Source organism: Balaenoptera physalus, assembly GCF_965194825.1.
Source record: "Balaenoptera physalus genome assembly, chromosome: 16".
NCBI lineage: Eukaryota > Metazoa > Chordata > Mammalia > Artiodactyla > Balaenopteridae > Balaenoptera > Balaenoptera physalus.
Genome location: NC_138898.1, coordinates 53,253,488 through 53,272,880, shown reverse-complemented (window position 1 = coordinate 53,272,880; position 19,393 = coordinate 53,253,488). Strand labels below are relative to the sequence as shown.

The 19,393-nt window shown below is 44.1% G+C and overlaps 1 protein-coding gene across 1 annotated transcript in view; it reads right to left on the bottom strand.

Moving 5' to 3' along the window:
- Positions 1 to 19,393, bottom strand: part of LOC309644884 (ATP-binding cassette sub-family A member 17-like) — an 83,443-nt gene that overhangs the window by 11,567 nt on the left and 52,483 nt on the right. Inside the window, 9 exon segments of the mRNA XM_082429152.1 lie at positions 3,441 to 3,635; positions 5,406 to 5,534; positions 6,618 to 6,796; positions 10,794 to 10,952; positions 16,140 to 16,184; positions 16,187 to 16,358; positions 16,963 to 17,167; positions 17,340 to 17,482; positions 17,486 to 17,613. Of these exon segments, the coding sequence (XP_082285278.1) occupies positions 3,441 to 3,635; positions 5,406 to 5,534; positions 6,618 to 6,796; positions 10,794 to 10,952; positions 16,140 to 16,184; positions 16,187 to 16,358; positions 16,963 to 17,167; positions 17,340 to 17,482; positions 17,486 to 17,613 (1,355 nt within the window).

Genomic DNA, 19,393 nt, shown 5'->3' with positions numbered 1-19,393 from the left:
TTCTCCATAGTGGCTGTATCAATTTACATTCCCACCAACAGTGCAAGAGGGTTCCCTTTTCTCCACACCCTCTCCAGCATTTGTTGTTTGTAGATTTTCTGATGATGCCCATTCTAACTGGTGTGAGGTGATACCTCATTGTAGTTTTGATTTGCATTTCTCTAATGATTAGTGATGTTGAGCATCTTTTCATGTGCTTCGTGGCCGTCTGTATGTCTTCTTTGGAGAAATGTCTATTTAGGTCTTCTGCCCATTTTTGGATTGGGGTGTTTGTTTCTTTAATATTGAGCTGAATGAGCTGTTCATATATTTTGGAGATTAATCCTTTGTCCGTTGATTCGTTTGCAAATATTTTCTCCCATTCTGAGGGTTGTCTTTTCGTCTTGTTTATGGTTTCCTTTGCTGTGCAAAAGCTTTGAAGTTTCATTAGGTCCCATTTGTTTATTTTTGTTTTTATTTACGGGCTGTCTTGAAGGTATACCACAATGTCTCTTACCTTCTTTCGTATATTTTCTACCCTTTTGACTCTCAGTGCTTCATTCTAAATTATTTTTGTGGGGGGAGTTGTCTTTTAGGTACACGTGCCTGGTTATTTTTTTAATGTACACCAAACATTGCACTGGCAAAATTGTAGAAATCATATGAGGCCTATGATGATGGCATCTTCCACCAGACTTCTCTTTACATTTGCTCCTGCCAGGTGCCTGGGAGCACTGGTGATTTAGGGTCACATCAATTCCATTTCAGGGACTGATAAGAGTCCAAGTTGTTTTGCAATCCTTGCATGAACTTGTCTAAGTATAGTTCATCCCTGCACTTAGGATGCAGCCCTTTGGGGTCCCAACTCAAAGAAAGGATGCTTTCACCAGGCCTCCCCCTGCCCCAGAGGGCTCATCCTGAACTCCAGTGCCTGCCACTTCAACACCAAGAGCAACACTCAGCTCTCAGCAACCCAGCCTGGAATTGGCCATCTCCCTGGGCCTCTGTCCCCTCCTACCTCTTGGCTCGTAAGTCTTCACTATCTTGTTAGCTCTCTGAATCCTTTGAAGACATGTTTTAAAACTTTGGTCCTGTTTTTCTAGTTACTAATGATCATCAGGAAGGGGATTAGAGTTACCTGATTTGTCATTACCAAAAGACTTGTCCATAATTATTAAAATAACAAAAAATTAAAATTAATATCAAATGTTTCATAGCCATGAGAGACTTATACTGGTTATGATTGTTCAACCAGGCTATGTATACCACAAGGTTGATAGAGACTGGTAATTAAGAGTGTGGATTCTGACACACTAGCCTGTGTCAGTTCTTCTGTTTTCTCTCTAAACTTTATTTTATTTTAGAGAGTACAGGGCACAGTAAAGCTGGTTTGATAAACTCCTCGGTGCTAGTATGGTTCATGCTGTGAACAGTGCAACTTTGATTAGGCCTCTGTAGTTCGGTCTCCTCATATGCCTGTCATTGAATCCACTGTACACTGACCACCACCTCTGTCATTACACTTACCTCACTGCATGGAAATGGCTGGTTCACATGACCATGAGCTCCTTGCAAGTGAGAATCACTCGGCCTAGCACAATTGCTGGCATATACTAGGCATTCAAAAATTGTTTCAGGGCTTCCCTGGTGGCGCAGTGGTTGAGAATCTGCCTACTAATGCAGGGGACACGGGTTCGAGCCCTGGTCTGGGAAGATCCCACATGCCGCGGAGCAACTGGGCCCGTGAGCCACAATTGCTGAGCCTGCGCGTCTGGAGCCCGTTCTCCGCAACAAGAGAGGCCGCGATAGTGTAAGGCCCGCGCACCGCGATGAAGAGTGGCCCCTGCTTGCCGCAACTAGAGAAAGCCCTCGCACAGAAACGAAGACCCAACACAGCCAAAAATAAAAATAAAATAAAATAAATTAAAAAAAAAAAAAAAAAAATTGTTTCATTGAATTGGTGCCAATAATTGAAGTAGACTTCAATAAGAAGGTCAGGGGGCTTCCCTGGTGGCACAGTGGTTGAGAATCCACCTGCCAATGCAGGGGACATGGGTTTGAGCCCTGGTCCAGGAAGATCCCACATGCCGCAGAGCAACTAAGCCCGTGGGCCACAACTGCTGAGCCTGCACTCTAGAGCCCATGAGCCACAACTACTGAGCCCGTGTGTGTGCCTAGAGCCGGTGCTCCGCAACAGGAGAAGCCACGGCAATGAGAAGGAGCCTGCGCACCAAAACAAAGAGTAGCCCCTGCTCGCCGCAACTAGAGAAAGCCCGCGCAGCAATGAAGACCCAATGCAGCCAAAAATAAATAAATAAATAAATAAATTTATAAAAAAAAAAGTTCAGGTTTGAGGGTTATATATTAAATTTGAGTTTAAAATCGGAGAAAGTCTGAGTAAGGCTGTCTAGAAGGCACGTATAAGTAGGTCTGAAACACAGGACTGGGATTGGGCTGAGGATGCGGCTACTTGGGAGATGTCAGCTGACAGAAGATAATGGGATTCAGCGTAAGGAATGAGGTCAGGCGGGGACAGTGTGTAGAAGGAGAAAGCCAGTGGGCTGATGTTGCAGTCCTGAGGAGCACCACAGTCTAACGGGCTAGATGAAGAAGATCTACCAAGTGGGTCTAAGAAAGAAGTGTCAGTGATAGAGAAGAGCCAGACGAGAGGGGAAGCTATAGAAGTAAACAAAGGAAGGCGAGAATTTGAAGGAGAAAAAGGCCTGCATTAAGAAATGCTGCAGAACTACTGAGCCTGCGCTCTAGAGCCCGTGCTCTGCAACAAGAGAAGCCACCGCAATGAGAAGCCCCTGCACCGCAACAAAGAGTAGCGCCTGCTCGCTGCAACTAGAGAAAGCCCGCGCACAGCAGTGAAGACCCAGTGCAGCCAAAAATAAATAAATTAATTAAAAAAAAAAAGAAATTTTGCAGAGAAGGCAAGGAAGCTGACTGAAAGTTAGGAGTAGCCTTGACTTGGTGAGTGCAATGGGCATGGGGCCAGGGAGAACAGATTCCAGGGCTGTTTGGAAGGGAGCATCCATGGACTAACATCGCCGACTAGACGTCTTGAGTGGTGCCTTGGACAGCTGTAGATGTGTGCCACTCCCACAGGAAGCACAGGGGGAGGGGGAAGAAGAGGTTGGGGGTGTGTGGGGACAGCTGATGGCTTTGGGGGTCCATTGGGCTTCAGGTGCCTTGCGTTTCAGGGACATTTTAGAGGCAATGTTGAGTAAGCAGCTTGATATATGATCTAAAGCTCAGAGAAGAGGTCTAGGATGGAGCTATGGATTTGGGAGTCAGAGATAAACCTGGTACCTGGAATTTTCAAAGATCCATTCCATTCCAGTTCCCTTTCCCCAACCCTGTGTAACACCCCTAGGTGTATTTCAGTGCCCCCCTCTTCCTGATACACCCACACCGTCCCCAGGTTCATGCCTCCCTCGTCTCAGGTCACAGCCTACCTTCCCCAAGTCAGACCTGATGCTGAGGCCGTTGACAAAGGCATCCCCAGAGGTGATAGGCTCTTCCCCAGTCAGCATTTTGAAAATGGAAGTTTTCCCAGCTCCACTGAGGCCAAGAAGGCCAAAGCATTCTTCTGCTTGAACAGTGAAGGAAACCTTGTTCACAGCCAGTGGGGGTAACTTCTTGGCATAGACCTGAGATACACAAGACAGAAGACACACAGTGAGGAGGCCTGGAGTGAGCAGTCTGGAGTTAACTGTTTCATACCAGTTCTGGGACAGGTTGAGCTGCCCTCAGGGCCTAGGGGCTCCAGTGTAGCCAGGCTTGAATCTGCCTTCTCCTCCCAGCTGCTGCTCCCAGCAGGTCTAGTGAGGTTTTCTCTCCTCCTGTCCCTGCAAACTGAGACCCTAGTTCTCTAAGATAAGCCTCTTCCCTCTGTCCTTGAAGCAAAGAAAACCCCTTTGACGTTGCCTCAATTGGTTTTGGGGCTGGTTTTTTTGTTTGTTTGTTTTTTTTAACCACCAGGAACTATAGGGAAACAACTCTCTCTTTCTCTGTCTGTGTCTCTGTCTCTCTCCCTCTCTCTCCATATGTGTGCGTGTGTGTGTGTATATATATATATATATATATATATATATATCTCCTGGATATTTGAAGGATGTCTCAACACAATTCCTGCTGGGGCTCTCAGGAAGACTAACAGGCTTGGTCTGAGCTTTCAGAACCTATTCCCCCACCTTGGCTCCTCCACAAGCTGTTTTCTAGATTGAGGAGAGACTCAACCATGTCCAACCTTCAAGACTTCTTGGGGTTCATGGTTCTGGTGCCCCTCCCATCTCAGGCCTTCCTGTCTTCCAGGGGACCCCAGAAGAGACAATGGAAGGCTGAGGTGATAACTTCAGTCTCTGGGCACACAAACGAACTCAAATGTGATCTGTTCACAGAGGAAACCTCTCTCTGAGTCTTTCTCCACCAAAACTCACCTGAATCCTTTGCCAGTACAGTAGTCCCCCCTTATCCACAGGGGATATGGTCCAAGACCCACAGTGGGTGCGTGAAACGGTGGATAGCACAGAACCCTATATATACTATATTTTTTCCTATACATACATACCTATGACAAAGTTTAACTTATAAATTAAGCACAGGGACTTCCTTGGTGGCGCAGTGGTTAAGAATCCGCCTGCCAATGCAGGGGACACGGGTTTGAGCCCTGGTCTGGGAAGATCCCACATGCCACAGAGCAACTAAGCCCGAGCGCCACAACTACTGAGCCTGTGCTCTAGAGCCCGTGAGCCACAACTACTGAGCCCGAGTGCCACAACTACTGAAGCCTGTGTGCCTAGAGACTGTACTCCGCAACAAAGAGAAACCCTCACAATGAGAAGCCCGCGCACTGCAACGGAGAGTATCCCTCGCCCCCTGCAACTAGAGGAAGCCTGTGCACAGCAACGAAGAACCAATGCAGCCAAAAATAAAAAAATAAAATAAATTTTTAAAAAAACAAACAAAACCAAAAAAAAAATTAAGCACAGTAAGAGAATATCCGAATTGCCAGCATCACTACTCTTGCGCTTTGGGATCATTATTAAATGAAATAACAATTACTTGAACACAAGCACTGTGATAGTGCAACAGTTGATCGGATAACTGAACTGGCAACTAAGTGATTAAACGGTGGATAAGCTGGACAAAGGGAGGGAGTGGGACGGCTCCAGAGTCAGTCCCACTACTCAGAACAGCGCATAATTTAAAACTTTGATATTTCTGGAATTTTCCATTTAATATTTTTGGACCACAATTGACTGCAGGTAGCTGAAACCTCAGAAAGCAAACCTGCTGGTAAAGGGGTACTACTGTACTCCAAGCCAGCAGGCAGGTCCTGGAGCCATGGTGGCTGCTTTCTTATGCAAAGGGCCCCCAAGAGTAATGGTCTTTGCTTTCTAAGCCATGTCGGACTTTACCTTAGACACTCCTTTAAGAACCAGTGGATTTTTCTTATAAAAATTTTCCAAAAAGCTCTCGATCATTTTCTCTTCTTCTTCCACATCTTGGTCTCCAGGCGTGGACTCCGCACTGTGCAAAACTACCTGCTTTCCCGAGACAAGGATGGCAGGTGTAAGTGCTTTTGCGAGGGTAGTAGGTAGAGGTCAAGGGGCCCACAGGGACTTGGTCCTCCCTGGGAAGGCCTTGAAGTCGCCCCGGCCGTGCTCAGTTCCTGCACGCACACCCGTTCTCAGGGTCAGCCACAGGCAAGACTGAATGCACGCTGACATGACCGTGATATGGTGGACAAGGAAACTTTACGGGGCATTGGTTTTTTCTTTTTTATTTTTTTTTTTGGTGGAGATTTGAGTTTATCTTTGAGAGTAGGTTTGCTTTTTTAAAAGCATAGTGTTTTTTTGTTTTTTTTAAACTTTGGGTTTATTTATTTATTTATTTATTTATTTATTTATTTATTTATGGCTGTGTTGGGTCTGTGTTTCTGTGCAAGGGCTTTCTGTAGTTGCGGCAAGCGGGGGCCACTCCTCATCGCGGTGTGCGGGCCTCTGGCTATCGCGGCCTCTCTTGTTGCGGAGCACAGGCTCCAGACGCGCAGGCTCAGTAACTGTGGCTCACGGGCCCAGTTGCTCTGCGGCATGTGGGATCCTCCCAGGCCAGGGCTCGAACCCATGTCCCCTGCATTGGCAGGCAGATTCTCAACCACTGCACCACCAGGGAAGCCCGGCATTGGCTTTTAAGGAAAATAAAAAGACCTGAAGCCTGGAGATGTCAAGATATAACAAATCCCATTTTCTACAGAATTTCCTTTGTCCTGGGGGGTAGGGGAAGGGGCTTTGCCTTTGGAAGATATTCAGGGCAAGAGGTGACACAACAGCCCTTTCTCCTATGTGGCTCCTGAATGACTGAGGGGAAGAGGTGTTCCAAGCTGACTAGTTTTAGGAAATCCAGGGTCTTGTTTCTACTCGGCTGGCCAGGGTTACAGGGGCCAAGCCAATGCTCTTCCCTCAACAGGGGATCCCAGGGATGGCCGTTACCTCTCTACCCTAAGGGTGGATTATATGGTCTCCAAGACCTCGGATGCTGAGAATCAGGGCCACTGCAGATTGTAGGAAGGAAGCTATGGAGCCAGCCCCTTGACCTGTAATTGGAGACTTACACTTGGACCCACTCACCAATTTTTGCTTCCTGTTGAAGCCAGAAAACTTGGCTTTCAGTTCCCACAAGACATTGGTTTCAATGAGGGAAAGCAGGATGAGGTACACAGGTCCTGAGATGGCAAGGGCTATCAGATACTTCCCCATCCCTAGAGACTCCCAGGCATAGATGTTCTTTTGGACCACATATCCCTCTGCTAAAATGGGATAAACAGATATTATCAAATTACATATAGTAGGTCAATTCCTATTATAACAAATATCATTTAAAAGAAGCATTATTGTCATCAATGTTGTTACCACATCCCAGCAGATGGGAAACATAATATTCTGTTTTCCTTGCTAGAACCAATGTCTTGCAAAAATAATGCAGTGAAGTAAAACACTGCTCCCTGTCCATATGACAGTTATTTGAAATGCAAAATATTTATATGCTTGGTTCTTTTATCAATCATTAATCACCCTGTAACTTCAACTGACCACTCATGTAAAAATACTCAGCAGCCTCTATTCTCCAATTTTAATCTGATTTGCCTTCAAATTTTCTTTTAAATACATGTATTTTTCTTTTTTCTTTGTTTTTTAACCAGTCATCATTTTTATACACATCAGTGTATACATGTCAATCCCAATCGCCCAATTCAGCACACCACCATCCCCACCCCACCACAGTTTTCCCCCCTTGGTGTCCATACGTTTGTTCTCTACATCTGTGTCTCAACTTCTGCCCTGCAAACTGGTTCATCTGTACCACTTTTCTAGGTTCCACATACATGCGTTAATATATGATATTTGTTTTTCTCTTTCTGACTTACTTCACTCTGTATGACAGTCTCTAGATCCATCCACATCTCAATAAATGACTCAGTTTCGTTCCTTTTTATGGCTGAGTAATATTCCATTGTATATATGTACCACAACTTCTTTATCCATTCATCTGTCGATGGGCATTTAGGTTGCTTCCATGACCTGGCTATTGTAAATACTGCTGCAGTGAACATTGGGGTGCATGTGTCTTTTTGAATTACGGTTTTCTCTGGGTATATGCCCAGTAGTGGGATTGCTGGATCATATGGGAATTCTATTTTTAGTTTTTTAAGGAACCTCCATATTGTTCTCCATAGTGGATGTATCAATTTACATTCCCACCAACAGTGCAAGAGGGTTCCCTTTTCTCCACACCCTCTCCAGCATTTGTTGTTTGTAGATTTTCTGATGATGCCCATTCTAACTGGTGTGAGGTGATACCTCATTGTAGTTTTGATTTGCATTTCTCTAATAATTAGTGATGTTGAGCATCTTTTCATGTGCTTCTTGGCCATCTGTATGTCTTCTTTGGAGAAATGTCTGTTTAGGTCTTCTGCCCATTTTTGGATTGGGTTGTTTGTTTCTTTAAAATTGAGCTGAATGAGCTGTTTATATGTTTTGGAGATTAATCCTTTGTCCATTGATTCGTTTGCAATTATTTTCTCCCATTCTGAGGGTTGTCTTTTCGTCTTGTTTATGGTTTTCTTTGCTGTGCAAAAGCTTTGAAGTTTCATTAGGTCCCATTTGTTTATTTTTGTTTTTATTTCCATTACTCTAGGAGGTGGATCAAAAAAGATCTTGCTGTGATTTATGTCAAAGAGTGTTCTTCCTATGTTTTCCTCTAAGAGTTTTATAGTGTCCGGTCTTACATTTAGGTCTCGAATCCATTTTGAGTTTATTTTTGTGTAAGGTGTTAGGGAGTATTCTAATTTCATTCTTTTACATGTAGCTGTCCGGTTTTCCCAGCACCACTTATTGAAGAGACTGTCTTTTCTCCATTGTATATCTTTGCCTCCTTTGTCATAGATTAGTTGACCATAGGTGCGTGGGTTTATCTCTGGGCTTTCTATCTTGTTCCATTGATCTATGTTTCTGTTTTTGTGCCAGTACCATATTGTCTTGATTACTGTAGCTTTGTAGTATAGTCTGAAGTCAGGGAATCTGATTCCTCCAGCTCCGGTTTTTTCCCTCAAGACTGCTTTGGCTATTCGGGGTCTTTGTGTCCCCATACAAATTTTAAGATGATTTGTTCTAGTTTATTTTTATTAAAATATTTATTTAGGCTGCGCCAGGTCTTAGCTGCGGCACATGGGATCTTCGCTGTGGCATGTGGGATCTTTAGTTGTGGTATGCGGACCCTTAGTTGCAGCATGTGGGATCTAGTTCCCTGACCAGGGATCAAACCTGGGCCCCCTGCATCGGGAGCGTGGAGTTTTACCCACTGGACCACCACGGAAGTCCCAAAATACATGTATTTTAAAATTATACAGTAAATACACACTCATTGGAAAGAAGAAACATGTATGAGGTAGAAAGTCAAGGTACTTCTCCTTTCCCCACAACTATTGTTACAGTTTTGTATATAATCCTTCCATATTTTCTGGATATAATCTTTTAAAATACAGGTAGAATGATACTATGCATTATCTTCTCCAATTCCTTTGTTTCATTTACTAATATGTAACAGACATTGGCCATATCAGGACATATAGATCAAAATAATACAGATCTCTGGCAAAGGTAAATACATGGACAATTGTAGCAACTAGTATTGTTGTAACTTTGGTACGTAACTCCACTTTTTGTTTTCTATATGACTTAAGAAACTAATGCATAAAAAACAATTATTAGTCTATGCTTCTGGACACATAATACATAAAGAGGTACTGTGACATCAGTAATTAAAAGAGAGTGGGGACAGGGCTGTATAGGAGTAGTTTTTATATGTTTTTGAAGTTAAACTGATATAAATTCAAATTAGAATGTTGTAACTTTAGGATGTTAAATGCAATTCCCATGGTAACCACAAAGAAAATAGCTGTAGAATATACTCAAAAGGAAACGAGAAAGGAATTAAAATGTTTCATATGAGGTACCTAGAGTAGTCAAACTCATAGAGACGGAAAGTGGAATGATAGCTGCCAGGGGCTGGGGGGAGGGAGACGGGTAGTTAGTGTTTCATGGATTCAGAGTTTCAGTTTTGCAAGTTGAAAAAAGTTCTGGAGATAATGGTTATGATGGTTGCACAACAATGTGAATGTACTTAATGCCACCGAACTGTACATGTAAAAATGGTTAAAATGGTAAACTTCGTATATATTTTTCCACAATTTAAGAAAATAATTAATTTTAAAAGGTGTTGAAAGGATGTGGATAAATTGGAGCCCTCATACATTGCTAGTGAAATGTAAAATGGTGCAGCCACTGTGAAAATAGTTTGGTGGTTCCTGAAAAAGCTAAATAAAGTCACCATAAGACCCAGCAAACCGGGGCTTCCCTGGTGGCGCAGTGGTTGAGAATCTGCCCCCCAATGCAGGGGACACAGGTTCAAGCCCTGGTCTGGGAAGATCCCACATGCCACGGAGCAACTAGGCCCATGAGCCACAACTACTGAGCCAGCGTGTCTGGAGCCTGTGCTCCGCAACACGAGAGGCCGCGATAGTGAGAGGCCCACGCACTGTGATGAAGAGTGGCCCCTGCTCGCCGCAACTGGAGAAAGCCCTCACACAGAAACGAAGACCCAACACAGCCAAAAATAAATAACTAAATAAATAAATAAAGGAGTTCCTTTAAAAAAAAAAAAAAAAAAGACCCAGCAAACCCACTCCTAGGCATATACTCAAGATAACTGAAAACATGTTCGAACAAAAACTTGTACGTGAATGTTCACAGCAGCATTATTCATAATAGCCAAAATGTAGAGACAACCCAAATGTCCATCAACTGATGAATGGATAAACAAATTGTAGTCTATCTATGCAATGGAATATTATTCAGCCATAAAAAGAACAAAGTACCGACGCACACCACAGCCTGGATGAACCTCAAAAACATTGTTAGAAGTGAAAGAAGCCAGATACAGAAGGTCACATAGTGTATGATTCCATATACATGAAATGTCCAGAACAGGCAAATCCATAGAGACAGAAAGTAGATTATTGGTTGTCAGACGCTTGGGGGAAAAGGGAATGGGGAGTGACTGTTAATGGATGGGGTATTTCTTTTTTTCAGGTGACGAAAATGTTCTGGAATTAGATGGTGGTGATGGTTGTACAACCTTGTGAATATACTAAAAACCAATGAATTGTATACTTTAAAAGGGCGAATTTTCTATGAATTATATCTCAATAAAAAATGTAATTAACAAATTCTGCTTGCAATACTCACAAACTTGATTGCACTCAGTCTGGTTCAGGCTCTTGGCATTGCAAAACTTCTGTAGTTCAAAGCTGTAATGTAAGTTGGAGAAAGCCATCCCCAGGCAGTGGCCTGGAAGCAGTAGGAATGTGTGATCCAAAGACTCTGAGACTTTTGTGTAGCCTAGATCTGTGAGGGGGATAGAAAATATTAACTCTTCTTTCAGGAAGAAAAGGGAACATCCCCTAGCAACTCTCTGAACCCACTGTGCCTTTTATCCTGTATAAAGGATCTGTTATCTCTATCTGTTGCTATATCTATCTCTGCACGTCACACTGCCAGGCCCAAGACCGGAATCAGGTTCTCCCTGACTCCCAGTGTTCCCTCTTCCCCTGTAGTCATTCAACCTCCAAGCCATAAGTACTTTTCTTTTGCAGTGCTTCCTGAACCTGTCATTTTACTTCTATTCCTATTGTTTATGCAGACAAATCAGAAAGAGCTTGGTGTATTTGAGAAAACCAGCAAGAGCGTGGCTGCAGTATGGGATGCACCTGTGGAAGCAGTGGATTTGAAGGCTGGAGGTTTACAAATGAGTTAGGGCCAGACAGGAGGGTCTGGTGGGCCAGCTTTGGAGTTATTTGAGTGTCATCTTACAGGTAGATAAGAACACAGTTCCTGCCTGTACAGTTTGTAGAGCCAAAACCATCATTATTTGCAAATGCTGTACATTATCATGTACCTAGAAAAGCCACAAGAATCAATCAAAGTGCTATTAGAAATAAAAGAGAGGGAACTTCCTGGTGGTCCAGTGGTTAGGACTCCACGCTTCCAATGCAGGGGACACGGGTTTGATCCCTGGTCGGGGAACTAAGACCCCAAAAGTCTTGCAGCCAAAAAAAAAAGAAAGAAAGAAAAGAGAGAACAGAACAGACTCGCAGACATAGAGAACAGACTTGTGGTTGCCAAGGGGGAGGGGGTTGGGGGAAGGATGGAGTGGAATGGGAGGCTGGGATTAGCAGATGTAAGCTATTACGCATAGGATGGATAAACAACAAGGTCCTACTGTATAGCACAGGGAAATCTATATTCAATATCCTATGATAAAGCATAATGGAAAAGAATGTATATATGTGTATAACTGAATCACATTGCTGTACAGCAGAAATTAACACAATATTGTAGATCAACTATACTTCATTTAAAAAAAAAGAAATAAAAGAGAGGTCAGTAAACTGGCTGGTTATAAAATAAATATACAGAAACTGGGGCCTCTTAGAGGTTTGAGAAGCCAATTTTTTAGGTTCATGTTATATTGAAAAGTGAAGAAATGCCAAACGGGGTTATAAATAAACTGTGGTATATTTAAAATATTTTAAATGTTTATTTACAACAAATAAACACAACTGCTCTGCAAAATAAATATGCTACTCATAAGCTAATTAATTTGTAAGAGGATTAACTCATAATGTGCTGCGTGGGTCATGGGCCAGCAGTGGGGCCATGCTTACAGTCCACAAACGTAATCAAGCCCTCACCCACCCAACAGGCCACTTCGTGCTTATCCCTGATAACTACACGTGCTACTAGCCGCCATCCTTCACAAACCACAAAATATCCTCACCAACAAAAAGGGGAAATAACTGGGTGGGATTAGAGCTCTAATTTCAGACTTCATGACTAGTCACACCACCAGCTCTAAACCAGTGGGTAGTCCAAGGGAGAGAGCCTGTGGACGTGTGACTTACAGATTCCCTGAAGAGAGGCTGAATAAACTCTTCATATAAAAAATGAACTCTACTCTCAGGGCTTGGATTTAGAGTAGTACAGCTTTTGGGTGTCAATCTGTGAAATTCCTGTCAGTGGAGGCCACTGTGATGTATGGTGAGGTGAACTTGGATATGAGGTCTCCAGACCAACATTTTCGGGGCCAGGACTCAGAAACTGAGCATCAGAGCCAGGGTCCACCCATGGGGCTAGAGGCGCAGTTTGGGGCACAACTCGGAAGTCGTGGCTCCACACTGTCGCCGAGGCCCCAGAGTCATGGCTCTGGTGACCAGACAGCTGCATCCAAGGAGACCATGCCTCAGCAGTACAGCTGCAAAGGTGGCAGACATGGCTCTGGGAAGGAGACACAGTGGGTCATGTCCTCCTCATTTTCTCTCTTTAGAATTCTAAATTTGGAAATCTAACCTGGAGACTCAGGTAGAGGGGAGACGGGAAAACTACCAGAACATCAGCAGTGCAGCTCCTGTGTGGGGTAGAGAGAAAGACTTAACCACTAAGCAAGGCTCATGAGCCCAGACTGGGAATGAACAGTCAGCCACGGTCTCCTCCCAGACCTTCCCCTGTTCAGTGAAAATCTTCAGGCCCCTAAGAGAGGAGTGGTTGAAATCTGAGAGGGGACAACCCCACGCCCCAAGCTCACCCTAACCAGAATCAGTTCACCAACAATACGTGTAATCAAAGGAACAGATATTTACAACTTCTGCTTGTTTTCCGTCCTTCCTTCTCTGTGGATCCTACTCCAAAGCTTGTTGAAGACTGAGGAGAGGTCACAAACCATCCATATCTAGCCCTCCAACTGAAGGACTTTTCTCTGCCACATTCCTGGGTGGGATCCATCCTTTTCTGGATCTCGTGTCTTCTTTCTCCTTTACTTTACTCCTTCACTTTGCTGGCCTATATCCTTAACTTTCCAAGAAAGTGACGTGGTGGCTTCAATTTCTGTTGGCCCATTTGAAATTGTCTTTGTTCTGTCCATACACCTGACTGACAAGTGAATTCAGTATAGAACTCGTTGTCATCTAGGAAGCATCTGGGTCTTTTTTCATTCAGTGTTGGATATTTGATGGATCCCTTCGATCTTGAAGTTTGATTTTTCAACTCTGGGAAATTTTTTGCTTCATTTCTCTGGTAGTTTCCTCAACTTCATTTCCTCTGTTTTCTCTTTCTGGAATGCTTATCAATTGAATATAATAGCATCTCCTGGACTTACTCTCACGTTACCTGCCCTTTTTCTCAACTTCTCCTATTTCTCTTATCTTTTTGCTCTACTTTGGCAGGTTAATTGACTTTATTTTCCAACACTTCTGCTAAATTTTTATTTTGGCAATCAGCTCTTTCTTGTTCTCAAAGTTTTTCTTCTTTATGGAATTCTGTTGTTTAATAGATGCAATCTTTTCCAAAATCTTTGTTTTGTTTCCTGCACGTCCCTACCCCTGTGTCTCCTTTTTGTTGGTTTGTTTTAGTCTTTTCTTGGCTGCCATCCTCAAATGATCAGTGATCCTTGATTGTCTGTCTATTCAGAGAGACAAATGAGGCACCAGGAGGTGATTTGCTAGCTTTGTGTATGGAGGTAGGGGGCCAGGCTACATTTTAAGGCAACCAGGCAGGGGACCAGTCCATAATGTTTAGGTCTCTTTTGGAAGCAGGTTCAATTCATCAAGAGGAGGGATCTCTGACTGTTCCGGGTGGGGAGTGGTAGTAGGGCCAATGGAGATGGAACAGACTGTTTCACTCCCTTTCTCTGCGGTCCCAAGCCTCTCGAGGATTCTGTGTTGCTAAATTAGGTACTTGCTCAGCCATTTCCCCCTCTGAATGCACTTTAGATGTTTCTTCATTGTGAATTCATACATTTTTATTTCCTTTGCTATCGTTTTAGTGGAGTCTCAGGAAAAAGAGAGCTCAGATCTAGCTTTCATAACTCTCTGTCTACTGCCATGGTGACAGCATCTTAATGAGGCCTCTAGGGCATGTGTACAAGGGCCAAGGGCCAGCCTCTAATGTATAGTTTTCTTTCTCAGGGAGTAGGGATGGAGCCTGTGAAGGCACTGGCATCCTTTTCCCCAGACCAGAGGTGAAGCTTCTTGCCTTGTCCCAGCCTCCCTCCTCTTTGACTCACCCGATTTCCAGTTAGTTTTAGCGGTTGCCTCCTGCTAAGCAGAAGAAGTGCCTTGGTCCCTGTTATTGCTGCATTGGAGGGAAGAGAAGAAATAGCATGAAGCAATCTAAGAAGAAACAGATCCCAGCAAGGCCAAGGGATCCAGGGAGAATGTCCAGAGAGTCAGGCGCTAGCTTGGTCATCTTCTTTAAAGCTCTGCTCCCATCAGGGCCCTCAGTGTCCTTGGACTTTCAGGTGCTTGTCCCTCTTGGATGGGTTGAGCGACAGAGGAGAAGAGAAAGGGAGGAATCCTTAGATTCTCCCTGGAGATTAGAGCAAACATTTCTCAGAGTGATTCCCTGTACCACTTGTGTCGGAATCATGCAGGATGTCTTTAAGTGCTGATCAGTGAATCTCAGATGGAGTTTACAGCTGAGAACTGCTGGATTTGGCTTCCCTCAGGACAGGCCTTTGTGTATCCCCTTTCCTCTGCCTGCAGTGTGCTTTTTGTTCTATTTCAATCATAAAGTCAAAACACTGTCACTTTTATGATCCTCTCAGATGAAAATAATTCCGTCTCTGAAATTCCACAGGTGGTATGTATGAGAACTAGAAAAGGCACCACTAACTCTGAGAGTTAGACTAGTAAAATAAATTCAAAATAGGGAATACACACACATCCTTTAAGAGACAGAATGACTCCCAAGATGAAAGCAGAAGAAGCTGTTAACATATTTTTAAATTAAAAGAAAGAAACGAACAAAACCCCAAAGTCAATTTGAAGGAGGTGGTCAGCATAAAAACAAATGAAAAAAAGCATTACAGAGGTAAAATATGATCATGGATATCCAACCCTGACCCAGAGAGAGACGGCAGCACAGACATGAAGACGTCGGTTTTAAAGGATGTGGTGTGAAGATGGCTCACCCCTCAGTTTCTTTGAGTCTAATTGCACGTCACCAAGCAGCCTTCGTCCAACCCTGGCTTATTATTACTTTCTTTTAAACTGAGGAATAATTTATTTCAGTGAAATGCATGATCATAAGTGGACAGTTTGATGAATTTTGACAAATATTTATGCCCATGTAACCAACACCTCGATCAAGATACAGAATGTTTCCAACACTCCAGAAAGTTCCCTAAGGTCTCCATGTAGTGGACCCCCTCCCCCCAGCTCTGAGCCAAACGCTTTTCTGGCTCAGAGTGTGCCTCTTCCACGCAGCACCCTGTTTTGATGTTTGCACTGCTGCACGTGGTGAGCGTCTGTTCCCTCTTTGTTGCTGAGCATACTCTGCTGATGAATATAACCACTGTGTATCTCTGTCCTCCTGGAGATGCATGTTTGGGACGTTGACAGTTTGGGGCTCTTCCATTGACACCTGCTGAGAAGAGCCTCACACAGGCCCCTGGCAGACACATGTTTTCATGGGTACAACTTCTGTGGCTGCTGGAGGGAAAGTTAAAGCTGTGTGATGTGTAGCCGTAACGGTCCTCACCTTTTTCACTTGTGACTGAGACGAGAACAAGGGGGCCGATGCTAAATAGGTGAGCGTGATGATGAGCTTAACACAGGCGCTACCCGCATTGTCAAAGCAGAAGCTGGTCAGGTAGATGAAGGGGATGATCGCCCAGGCATAGAGCATTAGCATCAAGACAACAGCAGGGATGTTTTCCGGGTGTGTAAAAGCTTCTTCATCAGAGTACAAAAACACCACCTTAGGAAAGCAGGGTAGAATTTGGAAAAGTCACTAAGAGTCAGTCCTAAGCATTAGAGAAAGGATATGATAACCTCAGTTTTAAAAATAAAGTAAATAAGGTGTTAGCAGTACTACATTGGCAACTCCCTTCCCTTACTCATCCAGCGGTGCAGAGACAGCTGGCTCTGCCCCTGGAAATCAGTGCAGTGAGATCAGGGGCTCAGAGGCACAACAAAGGAGGACGTGATCCATTCTGCACAAATGACCAGGGAACCTCAACTGCACAACTCAGTCACCACCAAAGACTTGCAACCCTCAGTGCCCTGGTGAGCTATTTCTGGGCACTGTCCCCAAGGCACTGTCATTTACTAGTTTGAGGCAGCAGTTGTGGGGAAGCCACAAATTAGAGACCCTAGAGCCGGCCCCTCTGCTCCTAATGATGCTGGGACTGAAATCATCTTTTACTGAGGGTCAGCAATGAAGGTGCTTTCACACCCTGTGTGGCCAGTCAGGGGCTTAGCTGCCAGCCTGGACTTCAGGTAGGGTTCTGGTTCTTCACAGGGTCCCCAAGGCAAGCCCCCTGTGATGTGCAGGGGAAAGGCCCTAGCACCATGCAGCTCACCAGCAGCAGCAGAGTGGGGATGAGGAAGGAGATGAGGTCCCACAGCAGAGCCGAGAGCCAGAAAGTAGCCACGTAAATGCCACTGATGAACTGGACCTGCTTGGTCTTGATGCATCTCTCTTTGACCGTCAAGTTGCAGAAAGAGCTAGACAGGAAAGCCATTCCAAAAAGTAAGTTGATAACAAGATAATGTCCTTTAGGACCCCTGTAAAAGACAGGATATAAGGAGAGAGGTAGCCATTTAAGTAGAACTGCTCACAGCAACCATACTCCAAAATAACAATTTGTGATTAAAACAAAACAAAACAAAACAAAAAAAAGGAAGAAGTAGGTGGTAAAGGGAGAAGCACTGAGGAGGGAAGGAAAGTCGCACATACTCGTACAAGATATTCTCCGAGGTCTCCCTGTTTGACTGAGGTTGAGGGTGGTTGAATACCGTTATTGAAGCCCTGGCACCAGAAAGCAACTTGAAGCGGACATTGTCCACCAGTGCCAGCGCCAGGGCAGTGGAATGGTACGCCTAGTTGTTGAACAGCGCTGTCACTATGGTGCGGTTCCCCACGTCTTCAAAGGAAGCTGCCACTAGGTAGTTCTGATCAAAGACCTCGGGCTCCTCCTCTAACTTTTTCAGGAGGAATGGCTCTACTGAACGTAGAAGAGAGCAGACCATCCGAGAGTGTCACACCAGGCCCAGTGAGGCAGAGAGGATTCGCCTTTGGCCTCCCCCAACCACTGCTCCTCCTGGGTATCTATCTCATCACTAACCCCCGCCCACATCCGAAAGTGGGCTCCTCCTGACGTGGCCATGCTCTGAATTCCAGTGATCCCCTTTGCCCACAGGGCTGCCTCCTGCCCGAGCCCCATGACCCCAGGGCATCAAGAAAGTTTTCCTTTTATTGACTGGAGCAGTATAAAAAAGTCTTGTCTAGTCATCTTTTAAATCTCAGCTCTGTCTACTCCCCTCCTCCCCATGGCCTTGACGCAGCCCAGGCCCCACCACCTTTGCCTGGACTGTGTGGCTCTAACAGAGCTCCTTGCCTCCTATCCAGTCCCTCCAGTCTCATGTGAAAGGACATGTCTGATCACACGCACCCTACCCAACAATTTCAAGTGACTCCTCCCTGCTCTCGGGATAAAGCTAACCTCCTGCACACGACCTACAGTGCCCAGCTGTTATCCAGACTCCGCTTCCTGTCTTGAAGTTCTAGCCATGCCTAAGGACTCACCGTTCCCCATGCTTACAAATGCTGTTCTCATGGTTTGGAATGTTCTTTGGGTTACATTCCCCTGCTGTGGGTCAGTACCTATTCACACCTTAGGTTCTTAACTCTGGAGCGTCCTCTGGCCCTCCAAGGCTGAGACATGTCTATGAGACCATCATTTACTGTTCCTTTGTATTGTAACTACTGTCACTTATCCATATGATCTCTGGGCTAGAAGCTCATCAAGGGCTGGTAGTAATACTGTTCATCACTGGACTTCCAGCACACAGTGCCAAGTGAAATATATGACCCACTTAGAATTCTGGAATTTTTAGTGCTGGAAGGGACCTTCAATCACAGCAACAACAATAATGATAATTGAAAAAAAAACCAAAAAAACCCACAATAATGATAATTGTACCAGTGGCTGAAGGTTACTGAGTGCCAGTGTTAACAGTGTGCAAAGCTCATGATAGGCACTCTCTCATGGAATCCTCCGATGACAATGTGAGGCAAGGTTTATTATTCTTTCCATTTTGCAGAAGAGGAAACCAAGGTTTGGAGAGGTAGGTCACTGTAATCCCAACCACTTTGCTATATCATGTTCTGCATTTGGTCTCTTTACTTTACTAAAAAAAATGCTTAATATTTTTATTTTAAATTAAAATATCACATGAATATAATTTTAAAAATCAAATAATTATATAAAACTTATAATGAGAAATGGCAGTGCCTACCCATCACCATCCCTGGTACCTGCTCACCAGAGGCAACCACTTTGAAATCTTTTAGTTCGTGTTTCTCTGGATTGCTAAATAGCCCATCTCTCTACTGACATCCTATCTTGGATGCAAGGATTTTGTTCTTTTATGACTATCCCTGCCCCCTATGGCCTTCCCCTCCCCTCTCCTCCCCCTAGAGTTGTATAATAAATTCGGTTTAATCAATAGTCAGTTTTGACATTACTATGACAAAGTAAAAATTATTCACAGCTGAACCAAGCAGTATATTATGACATGTTTCTTTTTTTGTACAACTTTCCCCCTCTGAAGTTAATAATGTTCTCCTTTTCTCATTTGCTTAGTTTTCTCTACATCTATCACTAAGTCATCCACAAACTCCCTTTGTGGGAGGGACTGTAAATCTCTTCTTAATACATTCAAATGTAACAGAAAATTTATCAGTTTCATTTTTGGACATGCTTTAGTCCCTAGAAAGACACAACTTGG